Raw genomic sequence first — 26,995 nt, 5'->3', positions numbered from 1 at the left:
CCATGTCTCCTCACAACTAAAATGAGAGCTTCCTAAGTCAACCTGTAACAAGTGAACTTTGTGACCAGCAGTTTTGATCTTTGTTAAATCGGTCATGTGGAGTAGGACTTTGTGGGAGGTGTCAGAGGGGGACGGAGAAAAGACATTTGCTCGTTGAACCACCCTCTAATTGGAGAGCCAACACCTTTCTAGCTTCCCATTTTGGCAGATTTGGTGTCCATGGCAAACATGATCCCCCTCCCCACCCTTCCCCCACCAAGTCACTTGCAATGGTATCAAGTCCTGGTTTTCATTCATTCTCCTTAAGCTTACTTAGGACCTGCAATGTGCTGTGGGCCAGGCCCTGAGGACAGCACAGTGATTGTCACCCAATCGTGCTCTCACAATTAGAATACTAATCATGTAAACTATTAGATGAAGAAGGTGCTGCCAGCTAGGGGTCTGTGCAATAAAGAGGGTTGTGTGGTTCAAGGGACAGTCTCTTCCCTGTTGAGGATAGGCAAGGTCTTTCTCAGAGGGTGGTACTTGAAAGAGTTGTGAGCAGCCAGGTATAGCTCTGACAAGAGAGCGCCACGCAGAGGGAGGAGCAGAGCCCAGGTGATGGCTGAGGAAGCTAGAGAGCCATGGCGCAGGCTGTGAGCAGGAAGAATGCAGAGTCTGACAACACTTGTGGTTATTTGAGTCTTGCCAGTAAAGCTTTGCTTGCACTTATCAGCAGGTGGTCTTTAGAAAGGTATGTCTGGTGGTTACGTTATGACAGTGCTTTGTCCTGGATATCTGGTCTTGCACTGAATGTGCTTGATAAAGAGCAGGGCTGGAAAAGGGCCTTTGCAGAATCACATGGACTTGAGTCCTTATTTGAGGACTTCAATGATGACTTCCTTTTTTTCCTTCACAGGGAAGACAACTGGGATCCCTATCCACGTCTTTGGCACAGAGACTCACATGACAGCCATCGTGGGCATGGCCCTGGGTCACCGGCCTATCCCCAATCAGCCACCCACAGCCGCCCACACTGCAAACTTCCTTCTCAATGCCAGTGGGAGCACGTCGGTAGGTGCCATTTTCTTCCCACCATATAGAAAGGAACCATCTCATCTTTTCCACTCATTCCCCAAACCCAGGATATAGTCCCCCTCCTTTGCCATTTGGGGACATAGGGAAAATATAGGAGGAAGTTAGTACATGATTGGTTTGTGGATCTCTGTGCCAATTTTTTTTTTTTTTCTGTCCTAGTCAAGGGAGTACAATGGAAAGACCAAGGGTTTTACAATCAGGTCCAAGTTCAAATCGTGACTCTCTTCTTGCTGAATGAGGGATTTTGGCAGGTATCTCATCTACCATAGGCTCAGTTTGCTCATCTGTAACGTGGGACAGTATTGATTCCTGTCTCAGAAGATTGTTAGAGTAATACCTTTAGAAGCAGCTTATAATCCTGTATGTATTTTTTTTTTTTTTTTTGAGACAGAATCTTGTTTTGTCACCCAGATGGAGTGCAGTGGTGTTGTCACAGCTCACTGCAACCTCAAACTCCTTGGCTTAAGTGATTCTTCTGCCTCAGCCTCCCAAGTAGCCAGGACTATAGGCACATGCCATGATGCCCTATTAATTTGCTTGTTTTTAGTAGAGATGGGGTCTTCCTCTTGCTCAAATTGGTCTCCTGAGCCCAAGTAGTCCTCCCGTCTTGGCCTTCTGGAGTACTAGGATTAGAACGTGAGCCACCACGCTGGCCCCATATACCTACTTTTTGTTACCTGATTTCTTTGAGGCCTTTAAGAACTAGCTATTTCCCAGCTATTACCTGTGACTTCCCTCTCACTTGTCTTGTCTCACCCTAGACTCCAGCTCCCAGCAGGACAGCATCTTTTTCTGAGTCCAGAGCTGATGACGTGGCACCTGCAAAGAAGGCCAAGCCTGCCATGCCACAAGGTAACTGCCAGAGGGTCCAGCACACCGCAAGGAATGGCCTTTCCATGCCTTCCCTGTCTCTTTCCTGTCCCACCTGGGTTGGCAGAGGCAGATGAAAAATGCTTTCGGCTTTGCTATGATCATGGGGGTGTGGGATGGGAATGGAACAATGATAATATGACTAGAGCCTTCCCTGTAGACCCTCCTGAGGCTGAGGACCCACACTATGCCCGGGTCACACTGCTCACCCTCTTCTCACTACCCCTGTTCTTTTTTTTTTTTTTTTTTCCTGTAGAGACAGAGTCTCACTGTACCGCCCTCGGTAGAGTGCCGTGGCGTCACACGGCTCACAGCAACCTCTAACTCTTGGGCTTACACGATTCTCTTGCCTCAGCCTCCCGAGCAGCTGGGACTACAGGCGCCCACCACATCGCCCGGCTATTTTTTTGTTGCAGTTTGGCTGGGGCTGGGTTTGAACCCACCACCCTCGGTATATGGGGCCGGCACCCTACTCACTGAGCCACAGGCGCCGCCCCCACTAACCCTGTTCTTATGGGGATGTGAACTGGGCAGGGAGGCTGCAGAAATGACAGGTGTACAGGAACACCAGGAGGCAGAACATTGCTTGTGACTATCTTCCTGAGTGGATGACAGTAGCCGGGACCTCAGGCCTGCAGAGCTGGGTCCTACATGGCACTTCCCGCCCTCCATCTCGGGGCTCTTACAGAGTCATTCCCTCCTTTGTGGGCTGCTGTAAGAAAAGCCCTTGTCTGCCAGTCAGTCCATCTGTATTTTACCTAACTCATCTCTCCATCCTCCTATGCATCATGATGTGATCTGGGCCAGCCTTGCAGCCAACATTAGATAAGCAGCGTTAGTTACCCTGGGCTGAGGTAGTCTGTGCAGCAGCTTCCTGTTACACACTTTGCTTAAGACATTTTGGGACACAGTGATACTAGCTCCAAGGGTTTAGGATTGGAAGCTTCTGCCCTGCGATCCCCCAACCAGCAGCTTTGTCCATAGCTTTGAATGACAAATCAGCCCTGATACTGCTCTAATTGTCTCATCGTTACTTGGGGACAGAAAAGGATTGGGCACAGAGAGGGTGGGACTGGGCCTGCTAGGAAGTCCAGATAGGAGTACCTGTTGCCCAGTTTTACCCCCAGGGAACTTGGGCGGGTTAGTGTTGAGCACATCCACACCTAGGAACCTCCGTCCTCGTCCTGCTCCCTCTCTCGGCCCCCTTTGGTCTTTGCTCTCTTGCTTCCATCCTGCACCTCGGTGCTTTCACCTCTTCTGTTGGCTTTACTCCTCCCCTCCATTGTGGAATAGCCAAGAGATGGTGAGGGCAACAGCCATGAAATGATAGGCTTATCCTTGGGATCCTTCCCTGTTCCACCCTCTCCCTCCAAAGCCTCTGGCCATCAGTGGGTTACTCAGTTGCCTTGGTCATTTTCTTTGACAGATTCAGTCCCAAGTCCAAGATCCCTGCAAGGTAGGATGCCCCAACCCCGCCCCAGCTCCGCGTGTGGCTTCGTTAATGGGTTACAGTTTTACTGTGTGCTGTGTTGCCCTATCCCCTGTTGGGTTGCAGTGTTGTCTGGTCTATTTTCTGTCCCTGCCTGGGTGTGGCCTGCCCCAAGTCCAAGTCTTTGCTCTTCCTCTCCTGCTTAGTATGTGCCTCCACTAGGCACTCTCCTTACTGTGTGGCTGTCTGTGGCTCTGAGCCTGGGAGCGGGGTGGATGCTTGTGAAGGGATGAGAGAGCCAGGCCGACAGCTCTGGAGAGTGGAGTGGTGTCAGGGAGGGGTTGTCACCTGGGAAGGAGGGAGCTGTCCAACTGAAAGGGGAGTGCAGAGAGCCAGGGGTTGTCACTGCTGGTATGCAGGAGGGGAGCCACCGATCACCTTGATTTCACTTCCATCTCGTGATGTCATTGTTTTCTCACCCTCCCTGCCCTTCACCACTGCCAACTTCATCCCAGAGCTCCTCATAATAGGGACAAGTTGAGGTTTCTTGAGGGGTATGATGGCAGACCTGGATAGATAGATGGCCAGAGAGGCATACAGCCTGGGTACCCAACAGACTGGGTAATTAGAAGGGACTCCAGGCTTGTCTGGTGTATGAGGTCATATTTTACAGTGGACATTTTCTGAACATGCACAAACACACACCTTCTCCTGTTGAGCTAGATTAATTGGTTCAAAGCATTAAAACATGCCGTTTAACTTCAGCATTCACGGCTGTAGGGGAAAGGAGGTCGTCTAAGATGACTTTGTCCTATTGGTAAGGGGAGGGGAAGGAGGACCTTGGTAGGTCACTGATGACAGCTGGAAAAGCTGGGAATATACCCTCTGACCCCTTGCCTTTAATCCCTGCATTTTTTGCCTCTGGCAAGAGCCACTGTTACTTAAAAGTCTAGACCAGAGTCTGAGCCCTGTGTGGAATGAAAAGGGAAGGGATACTGGTTTTCAGAAAGCTTTTTCATCCACGAGGAGGAAGGTGTTTTTCCTGGTCCCTGAGCTATGCTGGGAAGTGGGAAAAGGAAAAAGAGTAGAGGAGGGAGGGATACAGATAATGCTGGAGTAAGCCCTCCCCTCCATGGGGCCAGAGGAGAAGCCTGGTGCCAGGGCTTTGCTCACAGAGCAGAGGCTCTTTCTGGGACCTCTCTGTTACTGGGGTCCTGGGGATCGCCCCCTTCAGCTTTGGTTTCTCTGTACTTGAGAAGGTAGGCACTTGGTTCTGCCCTTTCCTGCTAGAGGTGTAGTTTGTGAATTCCAGGCTTTGCCCTGATTCTGCAGCCTCTTGGGTGAACAGACGCACGTGTGCATGTGTACACCCTGGCTCAAGTGTGGGCTCCCTGAGGATGACAGTTGTGAAGTCAAACTGATTTATAGTCTCCCTTCTCAGTTGCACAATTGAGCTACATCTTGACTTATTGTGCAATCTGGCTCTGGTGCTAGATGACCTAGGACCTCTGTCACTTGGCATCTCTGAGCTTTGGTTTCCTGGGATGGGAAAGTGGAAGAACTGGATTAGGTGGCTTCCCTTGTTCTGTGATCTCGAGTCTCATCAGAACCCAGAAGGGTGAAGGTGACAGTAAATCCCTGGTATTTGCAACATCGGGATCCTCTGTCATGAGAAGCTTACTGCTGCAATGGAAGAGGCGGGCCTGCACAGGGATTTAATAAATTGAATTTATTAGCCAAGCCTGCTGTAGTACAGTGGGTTGATTAATATCAGATGCCACTGGGCTAGATATGGTATTCTCCCTGGGAGAACTCAGAAACCTCCCCTGAGGGCTGCTTTCCTCCTCCTGGACTTCCAAGGAGCTTAAAAGGAGGGTTCCTGCCCACAGGGTGGTGAAGGATCCTTTCCCTTTAGGCTGAGGGGTACACTTTAAAAAAAAAAAAAATACTTGCTCCTTTTTTTTTTTTTTTTTTATTAAGAGACTGGGTCTGACTGTTGCCCAGTCTAGTCTTGAACTCTTGGCCTCCTGAGTAACTGGGATGTTACTCAGTTACACGCCACTGTGCCTGGCTAGAGGACAGCACTTCCATCAGCTTCTTTTGTTCTCTTCTTTTGCCCCTTGCTGGAGAGCCTGTCCCAGAGCATTGTTTTGAGCAATGGGAAAGAGCCACATGGTAGAAGGGAGAAGGCCGGAAGGAGTAGGAAAGAGAAGCTTGGGGCAGTGGTGCTGTGCCACCTGCTTGCTGCTTCTGCCTTGTGCTGGAGCCCTGACCAGAGCCCCAGTTAGCGATAAGGCTGCCTGTCCTCAGCCCCCACTGCCATAAACCGTGTCATTGGGCCTACACTGACCTGGAATTTGCAAGATTCAAACCCTGACCGAGGCTGGTTTTATGTCCAGGTTTATGGGCTGGTAAGCACTGTTGGGATGTTAAGTCCTAAAACTACTAAAATTGGGAGAGTGTAATTTTTTTCCCAATGATTTTATCAAGACCTCATTTGCAAATAGACTGGTTATACACCTTGCCTGTGACATGAAGCAGGTCCCCCTTGGTGTCTCTTCTGCTGTGGGGCCCGTTCTCTATATGGGAAGTCTCTTCTCTGTTCATTACTGAGCTATTTACCAGCCAGGCCAGTCTTCTTAGTTTAACTGTCTATCTGTTGCCTCCTCCCTAAGTTCTCAGAACTTTGTCCTCTTGGCATTTCTTTGTGGTTTTGGTGAGCCACCATCCTGGATGTGGGGTGTGGAAGGGCCTGGCAGGCAGCCCCTGCCTTTGTGGGTCTCCCTGGGGTGTGTCTTCTGGGTGCACTCGCTGTGTCTTTGCCCACCAGGAAAGAGCACCACCCTCTTCAGTTGTCACACCAAGGCCATTGTGTGGGGCATGCAGACCCGGGCAGTGCAAGGCATGCTGGACTTCGACTACGTCTGCTCCCGAGACGAGCCCTCGGTGGCCGCCATGGTCTACCCTTTCACGTGAGTCATGACATAGCAGGAAGCAGCTCCTCCTTCTGCTAAGACAAAGCTTAGGGACTCAGTTAGTTCATCCCTTTTGTTGGAGAAGACTTTGCCCCACAAAAGAGATGGCACCAAGAGAGATTCCTGGGGAAACTTTTTCCCTTGGATCAAAATTCTTTAAAGACAGAGACCTTGGGCCAGTGCCGTGGCTCACATCTGTAATCCTAGCACTCTGGGAGGCTGAGGTGGGTGGATTGCTTGAGGTCAAAAGAGTTTGAAACCAGCCTGAACAATAGTGAGACCCCATCTCAAAACTAGCTGGGCATTGTGGCAGATACCTGTAGTCCCAGCTACTCGGGAGGCTGAGGCAAGAGGATCACTTGAGCCCAAGAGTCTGAGGTTGTTGTGAGCTGTGACACCATGGCACTCTTCCCAGGGTGACAAAGTGAGACTCGGTCTCATAAAAGAAGACAGAGACCTTCCTTTTTCTACCTTCTAGGTGAAGTCCCTCCACTCAGCTCTCCCCTCCCCAGTCCTAATGGGTTGAGGCTGACCTAACCCTTCTTCTGCCTTCTCACAGTGGGGACCACAAGCAGAAGTTTTATTGGGGACACAAGGAAATCCTGATTCCTGTCTTCAAGAACATGGCTGATGCCATGAGGAAGCACCCTGAGGTAGATGTGCTGATCAACTTTGCCTCTCTCCGGTCCGCGTATGACAGTACCATGGAGACCATGAATTATGCTCAGGTAGATCCCTGGCTCTGGGGGCATAGGGGTGGGGAAGCAGGAAGGGCTTCTGGGTAGTGTCAATAGTCACTGCCACTGGGGACAAAAGGCTGGGCATTTGGAGTGGCTGGTGGTTTGGGTGAAAGTGGCTGGAGACACTTGATGGTCGGGGTAGTGACTGTGGGTAGGTCAGACTGGACCAGGCAGAGTCTGCTTACCAGGGCTGACAGAGAATTCAGATTCATCTGCCCCATCAGGTCTCTGCTGTCTAGAACTGGCTTGAGAAACAGGATCAAAAGTACTTCTTTTTAAAAAAAAAAAAAAAAGTACTTTTTTTTTTTTTTGAGACAGAATCTCACTTTGTCACTCTCAACAGAATACCATGGTATCATAGCTCGCAGCAACCTCAAACTCTTGTGATCCTCTTCTTGCCTCCAGCCTCCCGAGTAACTGTAGGGGCCTAGCACAACACCTGGCTATTTTTTAGAGACAAGGTCTTGTTCTTGCTCAGGCTGGTTTTGAACTCCTGAATTCAGGCAAACCATCCGCCTCAGATTCCCAAAGTGCTGGGATTACAGGCGTGAGCCTCTGTGTCCCACCCTAAATTACTTTTTATAAAAGTATTAATGTGTTTATTACAGAAAAACTTTGAAATATGGATAAATGTTTCTTTTTTTAAGTTTTATTTTTAATTTTATCTTATTTTATTTTTTTGAGACAGACTCTCACTTTGTCACCCTTTGTAGAGTGCTGTGATGTTATAGCTCACAGCAACCTCATACTATTGGGCTCAACTGAGAGTATTTCAACTAAGATACTCTTGTCTCAGTTTTTCATTTTTAGTAGAGACAGTGTCTCACTCTTGCTCAGGCTGGTCTCAAATTCCTGAGCTCAGGCGATCCACCCACCTCAGCCTCCCAGAGTGCTAAGATTATAGGTGTGAGCCACCATGCCGGCCAACAAATATTTCTTGTGAAGAAAATAAAGACTTCAAGTCTAATTCCCCAAAAACCTGGCTGGTGCTGTTTCAGTATATCCTTATCCACACTTATTCTTAGATTTGAACAAATGGAATAAAACTGTATGTAACTATTGTGTAATCTGCTTTCTTCGGTTATTCTTTTCACGTCAATAGATAGGTACTAGCAACATGAGTTTTTGCTTTTTCAAGTCTCATGATGACCTTCTTGAACAGATGTTTGTATAGTACTTAATTATTCCCCTTGTGTGAATTTCTCTAAGTGGAACTGGCTGTGCAGGTGTGAAAGGCTTTGATCATCCAGCCCCAGTAAAGTTATGCTGATATAAACTCCCATTGGTAGTTTGTATCTGATTCTCTGTCCCCTTGGCAACACTAAATGTTTGCTGAGTTAACAGGCATTCCATTCATTTGTATATTTTTTTTTTTTTTTTTTTATGCTGTGTTTTTTTTTTTTTTTTGTAGAGACCGAGTCTCACTTTATGGCCCTCGGTAGAGTGCCGTGGCCTCACACAGCTCACAGCAACCTCCAACTCCTGGGCTCAAGCGATTCTCTTGCCTCAGCCTCCCGAGTAGCTGGGACTACAGGCGCCCGCCACAACGCCCGGCTATTTTTTGGTTGCAGTTTGGCCGGGGCCGGGTTTGAACCCGTCACCCTCAGTATATGGGGCCAGCGCCTTACCGACTGAGCCACAGGCGCCGCCCTATTTTTTATTATTATCCAAGATGAGCTTTATTTTTATTTATTTATTTATTTTGAGACAGAGTCTCACTTTGTCACCCTGGGTAGAGTGCTGGGGCGTCACAGCTTACAGAAACCTCAAACTCTTGGGTTTAAGCAATTCTCTTGCCTCAGCCTCCCAAGTAGCTGGGGCTGGGGCTCCAGGCACCTGCCACAACACCTAGCTATTTTCAGAGACAAGGTCTAGTTCTGGCTCAGGCTGGCTTGAACCCATGAGCTCAGGCAATCTACCTGCCTCGGTCTTCCAGAATACTAGTATTGTTTATTTGTTTTTTGAGACAGTCTCACTCTGTGTCCTGGTTAGAGTGCTATGGCATCATGGCTATGGCATCATGGCTCACAGCAACCTCAAAACCCTGGGCTTAAGCAATCCTCTTGCCTCAGTCTCCTGAGTAGCTGGGACTTCAGGTACCTGCCACGATGCCTGGCTAGTTTTTCTTTTAGTAGAGATGGCATCTTGCTGTTGCTCAGGCTGGTCTCAAACTTCTGAGCTTACCTGCCTCGGCCTCCCAGAGTGCTAGGATTATAGGCGTAAGCCACTGTGCCTGGCAACCAAGATAAGCTTTAAAAAACATTGGCTATTTGTATTCTGTGACTTGCTCTTCCTCCCCTTTTTTCCTACTGGGGGCATTTGTCTTTTTTTGATACTGACTTGTAAAAGCCACTTTAAGGTATTAATGATTTTGTTTAAAATTATCTTCTGGGCTTGGTGCCTGTGGCTCAAGCGGCTAAGGCGCCAGCCACATACACCTTAGCTGGCGGGTTTGAATCCAGCCCAGGCCTGCCAAACAACAATGATGGCTGCAACCTAAAAATAGCCGGGTGTTGTGGCAGGCGCCTGTAATCCCAGCTATTTGGGAGATGGAGGCAGGAGAATTGCTTGAGCCCAGGAGGTGGAGGTTGCTGTGAGCTGTGATGCTACTGCACTCTACCCAGATGACAGCTTTTTTTCTGTCTCAAAAAAAAAATTATCTTCTGAGCCCAGACTGGCTTATTTCAGTTTGTGACTGAAGAATATAAAATTGTTTTATTATCTAGAAGAAGTAAAAAGGAAAGCACATCTGCTAAAAATGAACTGCTGCTTTAGTCTGGAGTAGAGGTTGGCAAACGATAACCCAATGCAAAACCTAGCCTACCACCTGTTTCCATGTTTCTTTAAAACATGTGGGGCGGCACCTATGGCTCAGTCGGTAAGGCGCCGGCCCCATATACCGAGGGTGGCGGGTTCAAACCCAGCCCCGGCCAAACTGCAACCAAAAAATAGCCGGGCATTGTGGCGGGCGCCTGTAGTCCCAGCTACTCAGGAGGCTGAGGCAAGAGAATCACTTAAGCCCAGGAGTTGGAGGTTGCTGTGAGCTGTGTGAGGCCACGGCACTCTACCGAGGGCCGTAAAGTGAGACTCTGTCTCTACAAAAAAAAACAAACAAACAAAAAAAAAAAACATGTGACTGCTTTCACACTTAAAAGCCTGACACAGAGGTCTGGTACAGTGCTTTATACCTGTAATCCCAGCACTGTGGGAGGCCAAAGCAGGAGGATTCTTTGAGACCAGGAGTTAGATGCCAGCTTGAGCAACATAGCAAGATCCTATCTCTACAAAAAAAAAAAAGAAAAAAGAAAAATGTGCTGGATGAGGTGGTGTGCGCCTGTAGTCCCAGCTGTTCTGGAGGCTGAGGCAAGAGGATCCTTTCAGCCCAGGAGTTCAGTGAGCTGTGATTGCAGTGAGCTGTGATTGAACCACTGTACTCTGTCTTGGGCGACAGAATGAGACCCTATCTTTAAAAAAAAAAAAAAGTGTTGAGAGGCTGAGGCAAGAGAATCGCTTAAGCCCAAGAGTTTGAGGTTGCTGTGAGCTGTGATGCCACGGCACTCTACCAAGGGCGACGTAGTAAGACTCTCTCAAAAAAAAAAAAAAAAGTCTGTAATCCTAGCACTCTGGGAGGTCAAGGTGGGTGGATCACTTGAGCTCAGGAGTTCGAGACCAAACTGAGCAAAAGCAAGACCTGGTCTCCACTAAAAATAGAAAAGTTAGCTGGGCATCATGGCAGATGCCTGTAGTCCCAGCTACTCAGGAGGCTGAGGCAAGACGATTGCTTAAGCCCAAGAGTTTGAGGTTAGTATGAGCTGTGACGATGCCATGGTACTCTACCCAGGGCAACAGAGTGAGACTGTCTTAAAAAAAAAAAAAAAAAATCCTGCCAGAGATTTCATGATGCACAAAGTCTAAAATAGTATCTCCACCCTTTTTAGATGTTTGCTGGCCCTGGATATAGCCCACTGTCTGGGCTGACTGTGGAAGCAGCTTGTTTCCCACACATTAGTTCTGTAGAGTGGGGGTGTAGTCAAGACTGGGAAGGTATTGTGGAGAAAAGCCACAAAGGCACTAAGACAGGTAGTGAACAGGTGGATCGGAGTTTTGGGGTGAGAGAGAATGTAGGTTTGTGACTTGGAGGGTTTCAGAAACATTTACTCCTGCTTATATACTGAATCACTATGCTGTTCAGCCAGTGGAGATCAGTTTCAGCAGTTTATGCCTCTCTGTGTGGGAGACCTTCAGAGTGATCAAGGTAGGAGCAGGGACGGGCCTATGGGAAGAAGGACGTGCATATTGCTAACATTACTTTGTTCTTGGACCCTAAAAAGGGCATGGGAGGTAAGCCCTTTAACCGTGCTGTTTCATTGTCCTGAGATAGTGACAGGAAGGGACTGTTCTCCTCCTGCAGATCCGGACCATTGCCATCATAGCTGAAGGCATCCCCGAGGCCCTTACAAGGAAGCTGATCAAGAAGGCTGACCAGAAAGGGGTGACCATCATTGGACCAGCCACTGTAAGCATCCCTTCCCTCCAAAAGCCTATCAAGTCTATCTTAAGAAGTTTAGGGCCCGGGCGGCGCCTGTGGCTCAGTGAGTAGGGCGCCGGCCCCATATGCCGAGGGTGGCGGGCTCAAACCCAGCCCCCGCCAAACTGCAACAAAAAAATAGCCAGGCGTTGTGGCGGGCGCCTGTAGTCCCAGCTGCTCGGGAGGCTGAGGCAAGAGAATCGCGTAAGCCCAAGAGTTAGAGGTTGCTGTGAGCCGTGTGATACCACAGCACTCTACCCGAGGGCGGTACAGTGAGACTCTGTCTCTACAAAAAAAAAAAAAAGTTTAGGGCCCTTAGGATGTCACTTTTTGTCTCTTCTGTCTCCCTCTGAGGTTGAAAGATTCAGGAAGTACCTGTTGAAAGTCAGTCTGTCGCTTTCCGGTTAATTTTTTATTTTTTATTATTTTTTAAAATTTTATTTATTATTATTATTTTGCAGTTTTTGCCAGGGCTGGGTTTGAACCCACCACCTACTCCTTTGAGCCACAGGCACCGCCCACTTCTGGTTAATTTTTTTAAGGTTTTTTTTTCCTCAGTCAGTATCATCTTCATGATTTCAAGGGGCTAATGAGAAGTTGTTTTAGTTTCTTTTTTTTTTTTAGAGTTGTCTATCTTCATATAACCATAGCACGATCTTTGATGATTTCTTTAACTATAATCCAAAGAATAAGCAGACCGGAGGTCTTATTTTTAACCAAAGGGAATTAATCTAAGACCCATTAGCTCCGAATGTTTTTATTGTTTGTTTTTTCTTAGCTATTGCATTAAAAAGTTGAAGCTAGGGTTTTTGAACTAAGTGAGGGACTTTTCATCTCAGAGGGAAGCGTTGATTTTGAGCAGAGAAGCTTGGGTCTATTATCTTTGCTGGATGCTGTAGCAACCTTTCTGGGGCAAGGAAAGTGACTTGACTTTAAGTATGCTTCTCCATGGAGGTATAGAGCCATGTTTTGTAAATAAGGCTCTCTTTTTCTGTGTAACATCTTAGAGAGAGAAGAGATTCTTTCTATGCAGGAAACCCAAAAGGCAGGTTCTTTCGCCCCTTCTTTGTGATTCCCCTGAGGCTTGTGATGAATCAGGAAGTTTCTTTCCTCCCTGACTGCTATTTCTGTCCCCACAGGTTGGAGGCATCAAGCCTGGATGCTTTAAGATTGGGAACACCGGCGGGATGCTGGACAACATCCTGGCCTCGAAGCTGTATCGCCCAGGCAGTGTGGCCTATGTCTCCCGTTCTGGAGGCATGTCCAATGAGCTCAACAATATCATCTCTCGGACCACAGACGGCGTCTATGAGGGCGTGGCCATTGGCGGGGACAGGTAATCATCTGGGGGGCAGGGAGGGGCCTTCCATGTTGAGAGACTAGATTAGGTCCTGTGGGCTGCGCATGGTCACATTGGAACATTGCTGAAGTCCATAAAATGGGGCATTTCTACTTTTTTTTTTTTAAAAACAGAGTCTCACTTTGTCATTGTCAGTAGAATGCTATGGCATCACAGCTCACAGCAACCTCCAGCTCTTGGGCTCAGGCGATTCTCTTGTCTCAGCCTCCCGAGTAGCTGGGACTATGGGCGCCCACTGCAACACCCAGTTATTTTTCTGTTGCAGTTTGGCAGGGGCCGGGTTCAAACCCGCCACCCTTGGTATATGGGGCTGGCACCCTACTCACTGAGCCATAGGTACTGCCTGGCATTTCTACTCTAGTTTCAAGACTGATAGAGCGTGACTTTAGAAAACAGGGAAATGTGGGATTTGGGGTTGGTTTCTTTTTTTTTTTTTTGCTTCTTTGTTTTATCATCAATCCCGGTCTAAGGGCATATGTGTTTTTAAAACATGTTTGAGGCCCATTGTGGTGGCTCATGCCTATAATCCCACAACTTTGGAAGCCCAAGGTAGGAGGATTGCTTGAGGCCAAAATTCAAGACTAGCCTGAGCAACATAATAAGAACTCACCTCTACAAAAACTGGAAAAATTACCCAGGCATGGTGGCAGACACCTGTAATCCTAGTCACTCGGGAGGCTGAGGCAAGAGGATCACTTCAGCCAAGAGTTTGAGGTTGCTGTGAACTACGTGAATGATACCACTGCAGTCTAGGCTGGGTGACAGCGTGAGACCCCATCTCTAAATTAAATAAATAAACAAACAAACAAGAGCCTATCTCTAAACAAATAAATAAAAGAATGTTTTGAGTTTTGGGGGTAACTTTGTTGTTGGTTGGCCATAGGGAGGCAGCAGAGTACAGTTGGTGGGAGGGCCAGGTCTATAATTGAACCAAAGGGGTCCGAATTCCAGTTTCTCTTTTTTTGAAGGGGTAACTATGATCAGTAGTTGATCAGTAGAGTAATATCTGGCACTTAGTAAGTCCATAATAGGTGTTACTCATTACTATTTATTATTATGACAGCCATTATTGCTAGGGTAGAAACCAAAAGCTGTTGAGTGAGTCACCTTATCTGTCTCCTGGGCTTTTACTAAGTTATTTTAGATGGGAGGCCTTCAGGAGTATGGCCTGGGGAACTCAGGTCCTTGGGTGCTCCCTGAGCAAAGATTCCAGGTCAGATAAGTCCAGGAAATGTCACCTGTTAGACTACATTCTTCTGACACATGAAGATCTGCAGAGAAACCTGCTTGGCCTTAAGCAATAAAAAACATACAGGACTTCTTGCAACAACCTGCCATCCTAGGATGTAGCTTGGCATGTTGTGTTAATTATTTTTCTACAAAAATATCACCCCAAAACAAAGCAGCTTCAGATGATGGTAAACATTGATCTTCTAGGTTCCTGTGGGTCAGGATTTGGTTTTGGTTTGTGGGGGTGAGGGTGTCTCTTGAGCTTCTAATTAGATGCCAGCAGGGCTATGGTTAGATGACTTGCCTGACACTTGTGGTGGCTGCTCACATGGCTAGCAAGTTGGCTCTTCTCTGTGGGCTTCTCCACAGAGTGCGTGAGTGTCCTGAAGGCACAGAGGACATGGTGGCTGGTTCCCCTAGGACACACAACTCAAGACAGAGTGCCAGACGTTCTCTTAAAACCCAGCCTTGGAAGTCAGTGTTATAGAATTGCTTCTGCCACTTTTTGGTCATAAGAAGCTAATCATTAATTCAGACCCATATTCAGGAGGAGAGACTTCGGGTTCTACCTTTTTCATTTCTTTTGATTGATTGATTGATTTAGATTCTACCTTTTTCAGAGAATTTGTGGGTACAATTTTAAACTATCACACAGGTGCTTTCCAGGGCCTCCCTTACTGCCAAGTAAACCCCTTTGGGCTCATTTTGGACCTGGTCTCTTCGTCTGCAAATTAATTAACTGTACCTCTTTTCCCTTTCCTTCTGTTCCATTTGCTACCTCCCCCGTCCCACCCCTCTCGGTTATTACTGGGGCATCTCTGGGCCCTAACTATCCACACCCATAAAAAAACCCAGTGTTAGGCTGGGCGCCTGTGGCTCAAGTGGCTAAGACGCCAGCCATATACACTTGAGCTGGCGGGTTCAAATCCAGCCTGGGCCCGCCAAAACAAAGATGGCTACAACCAAAATAAAAGAAAAATAGCCAGGCATTGTGGCGGGAGCCTGTAGTCCCAGCTACTTGGGAGGCCGAGGCAGGAGAATCGCTTGAGCCCAGGAGTTGGAGGTTGCTGTGAGCTGTGACACCATGGCACTCTACCGAGGGTGACAGCTGGAGGCTCTGTCTCAAAAAGAAAAACAAAACACCAGTATTAGGCGGCGCCCATAGCTCAGTGGGTAGGGTGCCGGCCACGTACACCGAGGCTGCAGGGTTCAAACCCGCTCTGGGGCAGCTAAAACAACAATGACAACTGCAAGAACAAAAAAAAAAATTGCCAGGTTAGGGCAGGCACCTGTAGTCCCAGCTACTTGGGAGGCTGAGGCAAGAGAATCGCCTAAGCCCAAGAGTTTGAGGTTGGTGTGAGCTGTGATGCCACAGCACTCTATGGAGAGCAACAGCTTGGGACTGTCTCCAAAAACTGTTCCTGGTATAAGCATGCTTCCCACACTTGTACACACCTCCCCGAGCTACCTCCTGATCCTATGTGTACTCCCTGCTTTCGACAGGTACCCTGGCTCAACATTCATGGACCATGTGTTACGCTATCAGGACACTCCAGGAGTCAAAATGATCGTGGTTCTTGGAGAGGTGAGTTTATTTGAAAAAAAAAAAAAATAAAAAATTTATGATTGTAAAAGTAACACATGATTTCAGTTTTTAAAAATTCATGCATTTTGGTTATAAAATGTAAAAGTGACAATCCCTGGTAATCCCATCTCTTGGACTCTAAGACCTAGAGGTTGTCACTGTTAGCACTGCTGTGTGTGTGTTCCTGGAAAAAAGAGTTCTTACTTCTCAGTGGCCTAAGACGTTAGCACCAGGAAGGGAGAAGCTCTGCTCTGACTGGCCATGATCTCTACCTAGTGGGCAATGGAAAGCTGGAGTAAAAATATATTTTGTTTTGTTTTGTTTTGTTTTTGAGACAGAGTCTCACTCTACCAAGAATGCTTGGTAGAGTGCCATGGTATCATAGCTCACAGCAACCTCAAACTCTTGAGCTCAATAGATTCTCTTGCCTCAGCCACCTGAATAGCTGGGACTACAGGCACCTACCACAACGCCTGGCTATTTTTAGATGCGGGGTCTCACTCTGGCTCAGGCTGGTTTCCAACCTGTGAGCTCAGGCAGTCCATCCGCCTCAGCCTCCCAGAGTGCTAAGATTACAAACATTAGCCAAAACACCAGGCTTAAAAATACATTTTTGTAAATTTGGGAGAGTCCCATAATGTCATCCCTTGCTCATACCTCTGAGCAGTTCAGATCCTAAATTACCTTATACTATAGATGAGGAAGGGGATACCTAGCATGTCCCCTTAGAATTCCTCCTTGCTTCTAGTGCGAATTGTCTAGAAAGCAAATTATAGTCTGAAGTTAAACATTATTTTCTGTTTGTCCAGAGCTCCTGCCCCCCCTTTCCATCAGGCTGTATCTCTGTATGGGCTGCACTAACTCGAGGGCATTTTCTTATTCCCCATTCCTTGGCAGATAGGAGGCACTGAGGAATATAAGATTTGTCGGGGCATCAAGGAGGGCCGAATCACCAAGCCTGTCGTCTGTTGGTGCATTGGGACCTGTGCCACCATGTTCTCCTCTGAGGTATGGCTGGGACAGGTCACTTTGGGGCAGAGAGTGGTAGTGGCAATAGGGGCATTTGTGGTCATCTTACTAAGCAGCTAATTTCTCCACTGAGTATTTATCACTTGATTGGTTACTACATAGGCCAGCCAGAGCCCTGTTCTTTGGGCGCTTATATGCAGTTGGAGGAGAAAAACTCTTCAGCACGAAGGCTGGAACAAGACTCTTGAGTTGCTGCTTAGAGCAAGAAGCCTGCTGTCTGAAGGAGTTGAGAGGCTTCCCTGAGAGAAGCCAGTGTTGGAACTGCAGCTCAGGGGATGAGAAGGGACTTCTATGAAGTGGGGAGGACACAACCTGGGCTCAGAGCTGGGTGAGGCTTGTGAGAAGTTCTGCATGGGGAGAGGTGGTAGAAGGAAAGGATTGTTCTCAGTGTGTTCCAAGTGTATGTGAAAGTGCCTGGGGGACACATAATGGGGCTTGAACATAAACACTGTCTGAGCTTCTGCTGTCTGCTGAGCTTCTCAGTTGTCTGTCTTCTGCTAGGGCATCACTGGCCAGACTTCAGCCCCTGTTCTCCAGCCTCAGAGAATCCTGTACCTTGCAGATGGCCCTTACAGTGATGATGAAACCCAAGGAACAACCATTTGTCACCCAGTTAGTTCATCAGTAGTTGTCACCCTGCCAGTGAGCATAAAGTCTTCTTAGTGCTGTGTATATAAAACTTCCTAGCCCTCCCCAAACCCGGCACCTGAGAGCACCTCCAAGAGGGCAGGGGCCCGGGGCTCTGCTACATCTTCCTGGGTGCTCATTATCACCCCTTGGGTAGGGCAGGTCCTTAGTGTTTTGGTTTTAATGTATTTCTCTTATAGACATTTTGGGTTTTGTTTTGAAAAATCCCAGATTTAAAGAAACTTGGTTAACTTCCTGAACCCAGAATTTCTGAGTATGGAATCTCTTCTCTTTCCTACACATCCACTCATGCAGATAAAGTCTACAAAGAATGTGTGGGGGAATAGAGCTTTAAGGGCATGTCTTTCAACCTTTTCTAACCAGAGCAGCAGTTATTAACCTTTCACCCTTTTGTTCTTTTGTTTGTTTTTTTGAGACAGAGCCTCAAGCTGTCGCCCTGAGTAGAGCGCTATGGCATCACAGCTCACAGCAACCTCCAACTCCGGGGCTCAAGTGATTCTCTTGCCTCTGCCTCCCAAATAGCTGGGACTACAGGCACCTGCCACAACGCCTGGCTATTTTTTGGTTGCAGCCATGATTGTTTTTTTGGCAGGCCTGGGCTGGATTCGAACCCGCCAGCTCAGGTGTATGTGGCTGGCGCCTTAGCCACTTGAGCCACAGGCGCCAAGCCACGCTCTTTTGTTCTATTCATTGGTTGTGAGCACAGACAGACCAAATTGCCTGCATTCAGGTGCTACCTAGTACTTAGTACCTGGGTGACACTTTACCCCTTTGTGCTTCTATTTTTGCTTTTTATAGGAAACCAGTGTCGCTACTGAGTGGCTGAATGAGTCAAGCCCTTAGAAAAGGGCCTGAAGGTAGTGTTATTTAGACAGGTTAGATAGTGCTAGTGCTTTGATTACCCACCACAACTCACCCTAAGCCAGCGCTATGTACCAGATTTCTCCTTGGGTTAATTTAATTTCCCCATCGCATGATTAAAGACACAGTCACCACTAAGCTTTTCTGATTAGCTTTTTCTTCCTCCTGCTCAAATCCATATTCCCTTACTTTATTACTGTGAGAGCAGGATCCCATTCTTTTGCCTGGGTTAGAGAGTAGTGGTATCATCACAGCTCATACCATCCACAAACTCCTGAGTTCAAGTAATCCCCTTGTCTCAGCCTACTGAGTAGCTAGGACTATAGGTGTGTGCCATGATGTCTGGCTAATTTTTCTATTTTTGGTAGAGAACGGGGTCTCGCTCTTGCCCAGGTTGGTCTTGAATTACTAAACTAGAGTGATCCTCCCACCTCAGCCTCCCAGAATGCTAGGACTACTGGAGTGAGCCCCTTTGTAGCTAGTGAACTTGCTTGAGGCTGAAATGATGTGATTCATGTAAAGCGTTTAACACAATGCTGGTCTAGGATTGGCGCTGGTGTTTCACAGGTCCTTTGTCCTTTCTCTTGGAGGATTAACAGGCAGTTCTTATTTGCCTTCCAGGTCCAGTTTGGCCACGCTGGAGCTTGTGCCAACCAGGCTTCTGAGACTGCAGTAGCCAAGAACCAGGCTTTGAAGGAAGCAGGAGTGTTTGTGCCACGGAGCTTTGATGAGCTTGGAGAAATCATCCAGTAAGTGGAATTTGGGAAGGATGCCAGCCTCCCCTCTCTTTCCAAATTTGTCAGCAGTCCAAATCCTGGGGTCAGCAGTCTCCAACATAGGGTAGCTGATCTTCCTGGGTCTAATATAGTTGTGTGGGTGATTTAAAGTCCTCTTCCTCTTGGGCTTTCCTTTCATTTTGTTTGTAGTAGTGCAGATACAGGCCATGCAAGCTGCTGTTAAAATGTGCTGAGTTTCTGGTGGCACCCATAGCTCAGTGGGTAGGGTGCCAGCCACATAACACCCAGGCTTGCAGGTTTGAACCCAGCCCAGGCCAGCTAAAACAACAATGACAATTGCAACAACAACAACAACAAAACAATAGCTGGGTGTTGTGGCGGGCACCTTTAGTCCCAGCTACTTGGGAGGCTGAGGCAAGAGAATCACTTGAGCCCAAGAGTTTGAGATTGCTATGAGCTGTGACGCCATGGAACTCTACTGAGGGCAACATACTGAGACTCGGTCTCAAAAAAAAAAAAGAAACGTGCTGAGTTTCTGAGTCTGCCATGTTGGTCAGGAGCTGGCAGGTAGCTTTAAATGAGAGATGAGCAAGCCAAGTACAGGAGCTCATGCCTGTAAACCTAGTACTCTGGGAGGCCAAGGTGGAAGGATCATTTGAAGTCAGGAGTTCAAAACCAGCCAAAGCAAGAACAAGACCCCATCTTTACTAAAAATACAGAAGATTAATGGGCATGGTGACAGGCACCTATAGTCTCAGCTACTGAGGAGGCTAAGGCAGGAGGATTGCTTGAACCCAGGAGTTTGAGTTGCTGTGAGGTATGATGACACCACTATACTATAGTGGTACTCTGTGTCAAAAAAAGAGAGAGAGAGAAGTGAGCATGGAAATGTTTAAGAGTGTCACTTCTGACTGATAGTTATTGAATATCCTATTATCTCCTCTCATTTCTGTCTCTTAAACCTGCCTAGCTGCTCCCCACTGTCCTTCCTCATCCTCCAGATTCAACTTTCTGTAAAGTCCCATATGACTTTACAGAAGGGGGTGAGAGCTGGTGGGGAAAAAAGGGTCAATGCAGTCTAGGCCAGAACTTGTTTTCATTTATTGATATTTCTCAGGAATCCAGCCGGTGAGAGTAAGCCACTGACAGGGAAGGGTTCAGAGCTGAAGAAACCTGCAATGTTTGGGTTGGAGGGAGGAGCATTTTGGGGAGGGCTTAGAAGAGCCCAGAATAAAAAAAAATCCACATGGGCGGCACCTGTGGCTCAAGGAGTAGGGCGCCGGTCCCATATGCCAGAGGTGGCAAGTTCAAACCCAGCCCTGGCCAAAAAACAAACAAAAAAAAAATCCACATGGATTATTTTGCTGCCTCTCCCCCAGGTCTGTATATGAAGATCTTGTGGTCAAAGGAGTCATCGTGCCTGCGCAGGAGGTGCCGCCCCCAACGGTGCCCATGGACTACTCCTGGGCCCGGGTAGGTGTCTTGCGTGTTCCTAACGGTATGGACAAGGGCGACTGGGTGTTGGGTAAGGTAGTTGATGTGAGTTGATGTGGCTGGAACTGCTGGAAACCACCTCCTCCTAACTAGTTGAAGTAACCCCGAAGTCACCTCTTTGTGCTCTAAACCACGTGTCCAAAGGAGGCTTCTCCAGGGGCATCTGAAGAAACCTTGATGATTAATTCTTGGATTCCACCCACTACTTTTGTGCTGGAGCTTGTGAGGGGGCTCTTCTGGCCATCAGGAGGGCTAGGGGCAGGGTATGTCTCACCTGTGTATCACCTGACCTAGAGAAGGGGGGCTGGAGACAGAGAATGTCCCCTAAGACTTTTTTACACTTGCTAAGGGAGTTCAGGGGTAAAGTTGAGGCCACTCTGCTTACTTGTCTACGGGGCATAGATGAAGAACTAATTTTTTTAATACACAAGCACTCTTTGAAAGCAAATGTTTAAAAGATGAGTAACAATAGAAAATGGGTAGGAAATGGCATTTTAACTTGAAAAAGTGCTCATTCCTTATAACAAGAAACAAAATAAAACCTGTGATACCAATTTTGCCCTATCAGGTCAGCGTTTATAAAATGCTTATTATGAAAATATTTAATAGGGCGGCACCTGTGGCTCAGTGAGTAGAGCGCTGGCCCCATATACGGAGGGTGGCAGGTTCAAACCCAGCCCCGGCCAAACTGCAACAACAAAAAAAATAGCCGGGGGCGGCGCCTATGGCTCAGTGAGTAGGGCGCCGGCCCCATATGCCGAGGGTGGCGGGTTCAAACCCGGCCCCGGCCAAACTACAAAAAAAAAAAAAAAAAGCCGGGCATTGTGGCGGGCGCTTGTAGTCCCAGCTACTTGGGAGGCTGAGGCAAGAGAATCACCTAAGCCCAGGAGCTATAGGTTGCTGTGAGCCATGTGACGCCACGGCACTCTACTGAGAGTGACAAAGTAAGACTCTCTCTCTACCAAAAAAAAAAAAATTGATAATACGTGGTGTTTGTACTGGTTTGAGAAAGCTAGTACATTTATTCTTTGTTTTGGGAATAAAAATTGAAATAACCTTTTTTTATTTTTATTATTTTTATTTTTTGAGACAGAGTCTCCCTATGTCACTCTCCATAGAGTGCTGTGGTGTCACAGCGCACAGCAACCTCAAACTCTTGGGCTCTCAAATGGCTGGGACTATAGGTGCCCGCCACAATGCCCGGCTATTTTTTGTTGCATTTGTCATTGTTGGTTAGCTGTCCCAGGCTGGGTTCGAACCCTCCACCTTCGGTGCATGTGGCTGGTGCTGTAACCACTGTACTACGGGCGCTGAGCCGGGACAACCTTTCTCAAAGGCAGTTGGGTAATACCAGTGAATTTTGAAAATACTTATACATCTAGAAAGTGACTTTAGGGAAATGCTTTCACTTTCATATAACATTCAGAATACTTTTTTTAGTTGATAGTTATCAGTGGACTGTGATTTTTTTTTTTTTTTTTTTTTTTTTGAGACAGAGTCCCACCCTATGCCCTGAGCAGAGTGCAGTGGCATCATTGCTCACTGCAATCTCAGACTCGGGCTGTGGGCATCCCACTGCCTCAGCCTCTGGAAGCTGCTGGGATTATAGGTGCTCGCTGCAGTGCCCGGCTTGGTTTTTCATTTTTTTATCATTCGGGGTCTCACTCTCACTCGGGCAAGTCCTAAACTTGGACTATGATTTTTATCATACAATGGGATGCCACATAGCAGTTAAGAGGAACTGAGTAAACAGTACATTATGGAACAGTGTATCTATTATGATTATGAAAAATGTATGCACACAAAACATTGTATATTCTCCATGTGTCTGTGTGTGTGTAAATAAAAGTTGTCCACTCAACTAATACTGGCATTAACTGAGACCAAGATTGGGGTGGATGTCAGGGGGGATATAACTATATCTGTTGCACTTTAAATTTTATTTTTTGAGATTAAAGTCTCACTCTGTCATCTGGGGTAGAGTGCTGTGGCATCATCATAGCTTACAGCAACCTCAAAGTCTTGGGCTCAAGCCATTCTCCTGCCTCAGCCTTCTAAGTAGTTGGGACTACAGGCACCTGCCACAATGCCTGGCTAGTTTTTCTATTTTTAGTAGAGACGGGATCTTGCTCTTGCTGAAGCTGGTCTCGAACTCCTGAGCTCAAGCAATCCACCCGCCTCAGCCTCCCAGAGTGCTAGAATTATAGGTGCAAGCTGAGCCTGGCTGTACTTTAACATTTTTTTAAAAAGAAGAATTTATAGCCAGGCATTGTGGTGGGCAGCTGAAATCCCAGCTACTTGGGAGGTTGAGGCAAGAGAATCGCTTAAGCCCAAGAGTTTGTGGTTGCTGTGAGCTGTGACACCATGGTACTCCGAGGGTGACATAGACTGTCTCAAAAAAAAAGAAAAAGAATTTATTCACGTTTCTTTTATAATGCAATATGTAACTTAACAAGCATTTTGAAAAAAATGTCATAGGGGATAGTTGAAGAAATGGGGTTAGACAGAATTGGACAATACCTTGTTGTACCCCAATGCTGGAAATGGGGAGCTCTGGAGCTCAGTGGCCCACCCCTGGGTAAAAGGACATGTTGAAGTGAACCTCTTCCCCTCCCCATTTCTACCCCTGCATAGCTCACCACATTGTGGTGGGGGTTGGCAGTTGTATGTGAAATGTTTTTAAGATTTTCCTTTGGATTTATTTTACCATTTCTTAGCCAGGTGACTTTGGGCCGGTGGCCTAACCTCTCTAAGCCTCATTTTTTCACTATAACAAAAGGAATGATTCTCTTTGGTGAGGTTAAAATGAAGCAATGCAAGTAAACTGCTTAGTGTACTCCCTGGCCCTGTAAATGCTCAGTGAAGGGCTGAAATCATGGTGATGCCAAGTGGGTACCTGGGCGTGGTGCTCCTATTTTTTGTGTGCTCAGTGATCTGACATAAGGGCTTTGGATGTCTATCTTGGGAGGAGGTTGTCTGAAAGTTATTGCTTGGCCGCCAGAGTTTAAGACATTCCTGGGACACTGGCAAGGTACACAAAGCAGGAAAGTCCTGGAAAAGTATATGTTAGTCTCTATGGCCTTGCTTCTCTCTGCCCAGGAACTAGGTTTGATCCGCAAACCTGCCTCATTCATGACCAGCATCTGCGATGAGAGAGGACAGGAGCTCATCTATGCGGGCATGCCCATCACTGAGGTCTTCAAGGAAGAAATGGGCATTGGTGGAGTCCTCGGCCTTCTCTGGTTCCAGAAAAGGTGAGGCACAGAGGACAAAGTTAAAAATTTCCCCTGACAGGGCAGTGCCTGCGGCTCAAAGGGGTAGGTCCCATATGCTGGAGGTGATGGGTTCAAAACCAGGCCCGGCCAAAAACCACAAAAATAAAAATAAAAAAAATTTCCCCTGACCAAGGAAGTGGGGTGGGCGGGCTGTGGGGGTACATCCAAGGTCAGTCTTGTGGGCCACAAGTCAATTGAAAGGCCAGAGAAAAGAGACACAAGTTGTTTCAAGGGCAGAAAGGCCAGTCTAAACCAGGAGAAGCAGAAAGCGGTGACTTCATCAGAGGTCTTAGGACAGTTTCTTTCCCTTTCCCTTGGGAACAGAAAAGAGTAAATGCAGACCTCATGACAGAAAGGTAGGGCTTAAAGAAAAGATCTTACTGGAAAGATCTGGTAGCCTAAGGAGTGTGGGCCTGGTAGCAAAGTACCTGATATTGTGTTCTCTTTGCAAATTTCCATCTCTTATCAGCCTGATTGGTTTTCTCTGCAAGTCCCAAGTTTAGCCCTCCCCTGGGGCTGACAGCTGGGCAAGGGAGCCAGTTGAGTATGTGACTCACAGAACCTAGGCTTGAGGTGGCACTGAGCAGAAAGCTGGATCAGAGTCTTGGCTGTGTCTTGTCCTCACCCCTCACCTTGAGAGAGATTGATTGGTCTTGGTTGTGCTTTGGGCCCTTGGGAAAATTTCACAGCTTGTAACACCTGAGCAGGTCTTTCTGCTCTTGTTTCATGTGTCTTCAGGCTTCGTTCTTTTTTTTTAGACAAGAGTCTCACTTTTGTTGCGCTTGTAGAGGGCCCTGGCATCATAGCTCACAGCAACCTCAAACTCTTGGACTCAAGTGATTCTCTTATCTCAGCCTCCCAAGTAGCTAGGACTACAGGTGCCTGCCACAACGCCCAACTGTTTTTAGAGACAGGGTCTTGCTCTTGCTCAGACTGGTCTCGAACTCTGTGAGCTTAGGCAATCTACCCACCTCAGCCTCCCAGTGCTAGGATTACAGGTGTCTGCCCCAGATTTGATTGTTATTTGGAGGTTGAACGTTGCAGGAGGGAGTCTTAGAGCTCTTACACTGTGAAAGGGACAGAGGTCTCACCTCTGGTATGTGGAGAGTAGCCACAAATATAGGTCAAATCCTGGCGCAGCAATTCAGGCTAAAAACTGCTTCCTAAAGAAAAAATCTTAAAACCTCGTTGTAAATTCAATTTTAAAAGCAGCATTTGACCATAGCAAGACCCAGAGCTACTCAAGACTCAGGAGGTTGGCTCAGCGCCTGTGGCTCAAGCGGCTAAGGCGCCAGCCACATACACCTGAGCTGGCAAGTTCGAATCCAGCCCAGGCCTGCCAAACAACAAGGACGGCTGCAACTAAAAAATAGCCGGGCGTTGTGGTGGGCTCCTGTAGTCCCAGATACTTGGGAGGCGTAGGCAGGAGAATTGCTTGAGCCCAGGAGTTGGAGGTTGCTGTGAGCTGTGATGCCACAGCACTCTACACAGAGCGACAGCTTGAGGCTGTGTCTCAAAACAAACAAAAAAGACTCAGGAAGTTTTTGCCTTCGAGTTGTGCAATAGCGTTAGACTTGGACTGGGAGGTAAACTACTCTTCCTGTATTCGAGTGACTTGTTCAGGGAGGAGGGTGGAAGTAGGCGTATTGGCCTTGTCTCCTGACCTTTGTTCCACCTATTCTTGCCTCTCACTCACCTTCCTCTAGGTTGCCCAAATACTCTTGCCAGTTCATTGAGATGTGTCTGATGGTGACAGCTGATCATGGACCAGCCGTCTCTGGGGCTCACAACACCATCATCTGTGCCCGAGCTGGGAAGGACCTGGTCTCCAGCCTTACCTCGGGGCTGCTCACCATTGTAAGTTCTGTCATCCTAGGAGGAGAATGGGGGGACACTGGCCTTTGGCATCATGCTGCCTTGTCACAGCAGAGTCCTTAGAAGGAAACTCTGAATGTAAACCCTTGTGCTGAGGGCTGTTTGGGATATGCTGGGTTGGTTTGCAAAGTCGAAGGAAACCACAAGGTATCTGTGTGTGTTTCTCCTATAGGGGGATCGGTTTGGGGGTGCTTTGGATGCAGCAGCCAAGATGTTCAGTAAAGCCTTTGACAGTGGCATTATCCCCATGGAGTTTGTGAACAAGATGAAGAAGGAAGGGAAACTCATCATGGGCATTGGTCACCGAGTGAAATCGGTGAGTTGCTGCTCTCCTGGAGGAGGGGATGGACTGACAGGGTGGGCGGTGATGGGAGGGCAGTTCAGGGCAGCTTCCAGTTTAGCTGGGAGCACCTGAGCCCTTGACTCCCAACATATAAAACTTTGGACGTGTTAACAGGCCAAATATAAGGCAGCAGTTTTACCCATTTTATAAGAACAGATTGCTCTTAACAGTTTTTATCTCATTCAGTTGCAGTGTGAAAATATGATGAAATGGAAAGTTGGTAACTTTGGCTTTCCAAGTAAACCTTATAGAAGAAAGGAGTAAGTCTACTGTTGAGGGAACATAAGGGTCTATAGGCTAGGTAATGTTTCTTGCTGCAGTAATAACTCCAAAAATCTCAGTGGCTTACAATAGAAAGGTTTCTCTTTTTTTGAGACATTTTCACTATGTCGACCTCAGTAGAGTACCGTTGCCTCACAGCTCACAGCAAGCTCCAACTCCTGGGCTTAAGCAATTCTCTTGCCTCAGTCTCCCAAGTAGCTGGGACTACATGCACCTGCCACAATGCCGGGCTATTTTTTGCTGTTGTTGTAGTTGTCATTATTGTTTAGCAAGCCCGGGCTGGGTTCTGACCCACTAGCTTCAGTGTATGTGGACAGCGCCCTAATCACTGAGCTACAGTCGCTGAACCAGAAAGATTTATTTCTTATTCACACTATATCCACCTTTGCTGAAGGCTCTTAAAGCTTCTGATAGGAGTTAAATGGTTAACTTGCACTCACATTTCATTGGCTAAACAAGTGGGTTTTTTGTTTTTTTTTTGGGTGTTTTTTGAGACAGAGTCTCCCTTTGTCCCCCGAGGTAGAGTGCTATGGCGTGATAGTGCACAACAACCTCAAACCCTTGGGCTCAAGAGATCCCCTTGCCTTAGCCTCCTGAGTAGCTGGGACTACAGGTGCTTGCTAAAACACCTGGCTAGTTTTTCTATTTTTAGTAGAA

General features: G+C 47.4%; 1 protein-coding gene across 5 annotated transcripts in view; it reads left to right on the top strand.

Annotated features, from left to right (window-relative positions):
- ACLY (ATP citrate lyase) overlaps positions 1-26,995 on the top strand; it is a 52,427-nt gene that overhangs the window by 20,648 nt on the left and 4,784 nt on the right. For 4 of the 5 annotated variants that reach the window (XM_053567939.1, XM_053567943.1, XM_053567941.1 and 1 more), the window contains 14 exons: positions 899-1,053; positions 1,839-1,929; positions 3,374-3,403; positions 6,207-6,348; positions 6,911-7,079; positions 11,503-11,607; positions 12,759-12,955; positions 15,713-15,794; positions 16,692-16,802; positions 18,954-19,081; positions 20,449-20,542; positions 23,663-23,817; positions 25,545-25,695; positions 25,886-26,029. In XM_053567939.1, coding sequence (XP_053423914.1) covers positions 899-1,053; positions 1,839-1,929; positions 3,374-3,403; positions 6,207-6,348; positions 6,911-7,079; positions 11,503-11,607; positions 12,759-12,955; positions 15,713-15,794; positions 16,692-16,802; positions 18,954-19,081; positions 20,449-20,542; positions 23,663-23,817; positions 25,545-25,695; positions 25,886-26,029 — 1,754 coding nt within the window. The remainder of the gene's footprint in view (positions 1-898; positions 1,054-1,838; positions 1,930-3,373; positions 3,404-6,206; positions 6,349-6,910; positions 7,080-11,502; positions 11,608-12,758; positions 12,956-15,712; positions 15,795-16,691; positions 16,803-18,953; positions 19,082-20,448; positions 20,543-23,662; positions 23,818-25,544; positions 25,696-25,885; positions 26,030-26,995) is intronic. The other variant, XM_053567940.1, reaches the window with a different exon arrangement.

The sequence above is a fragment of the Nycticebus coucang genome, chromosome 18, assembly GCF_027406575.1.
Source record: "Nycticebus coucang isolate mNycCou1 chromosome 18, mNycCou1.pri, whole genome shotgun sequence".
NCBI lineage: Eukaryota > Metazoa > Chordata > Mammalia > Primates > Lorisidae > Nycticebus > Nycticebus coucang.
This window is presented reverse-complemented; position numbering and strand designations above follow the sequence as displayed.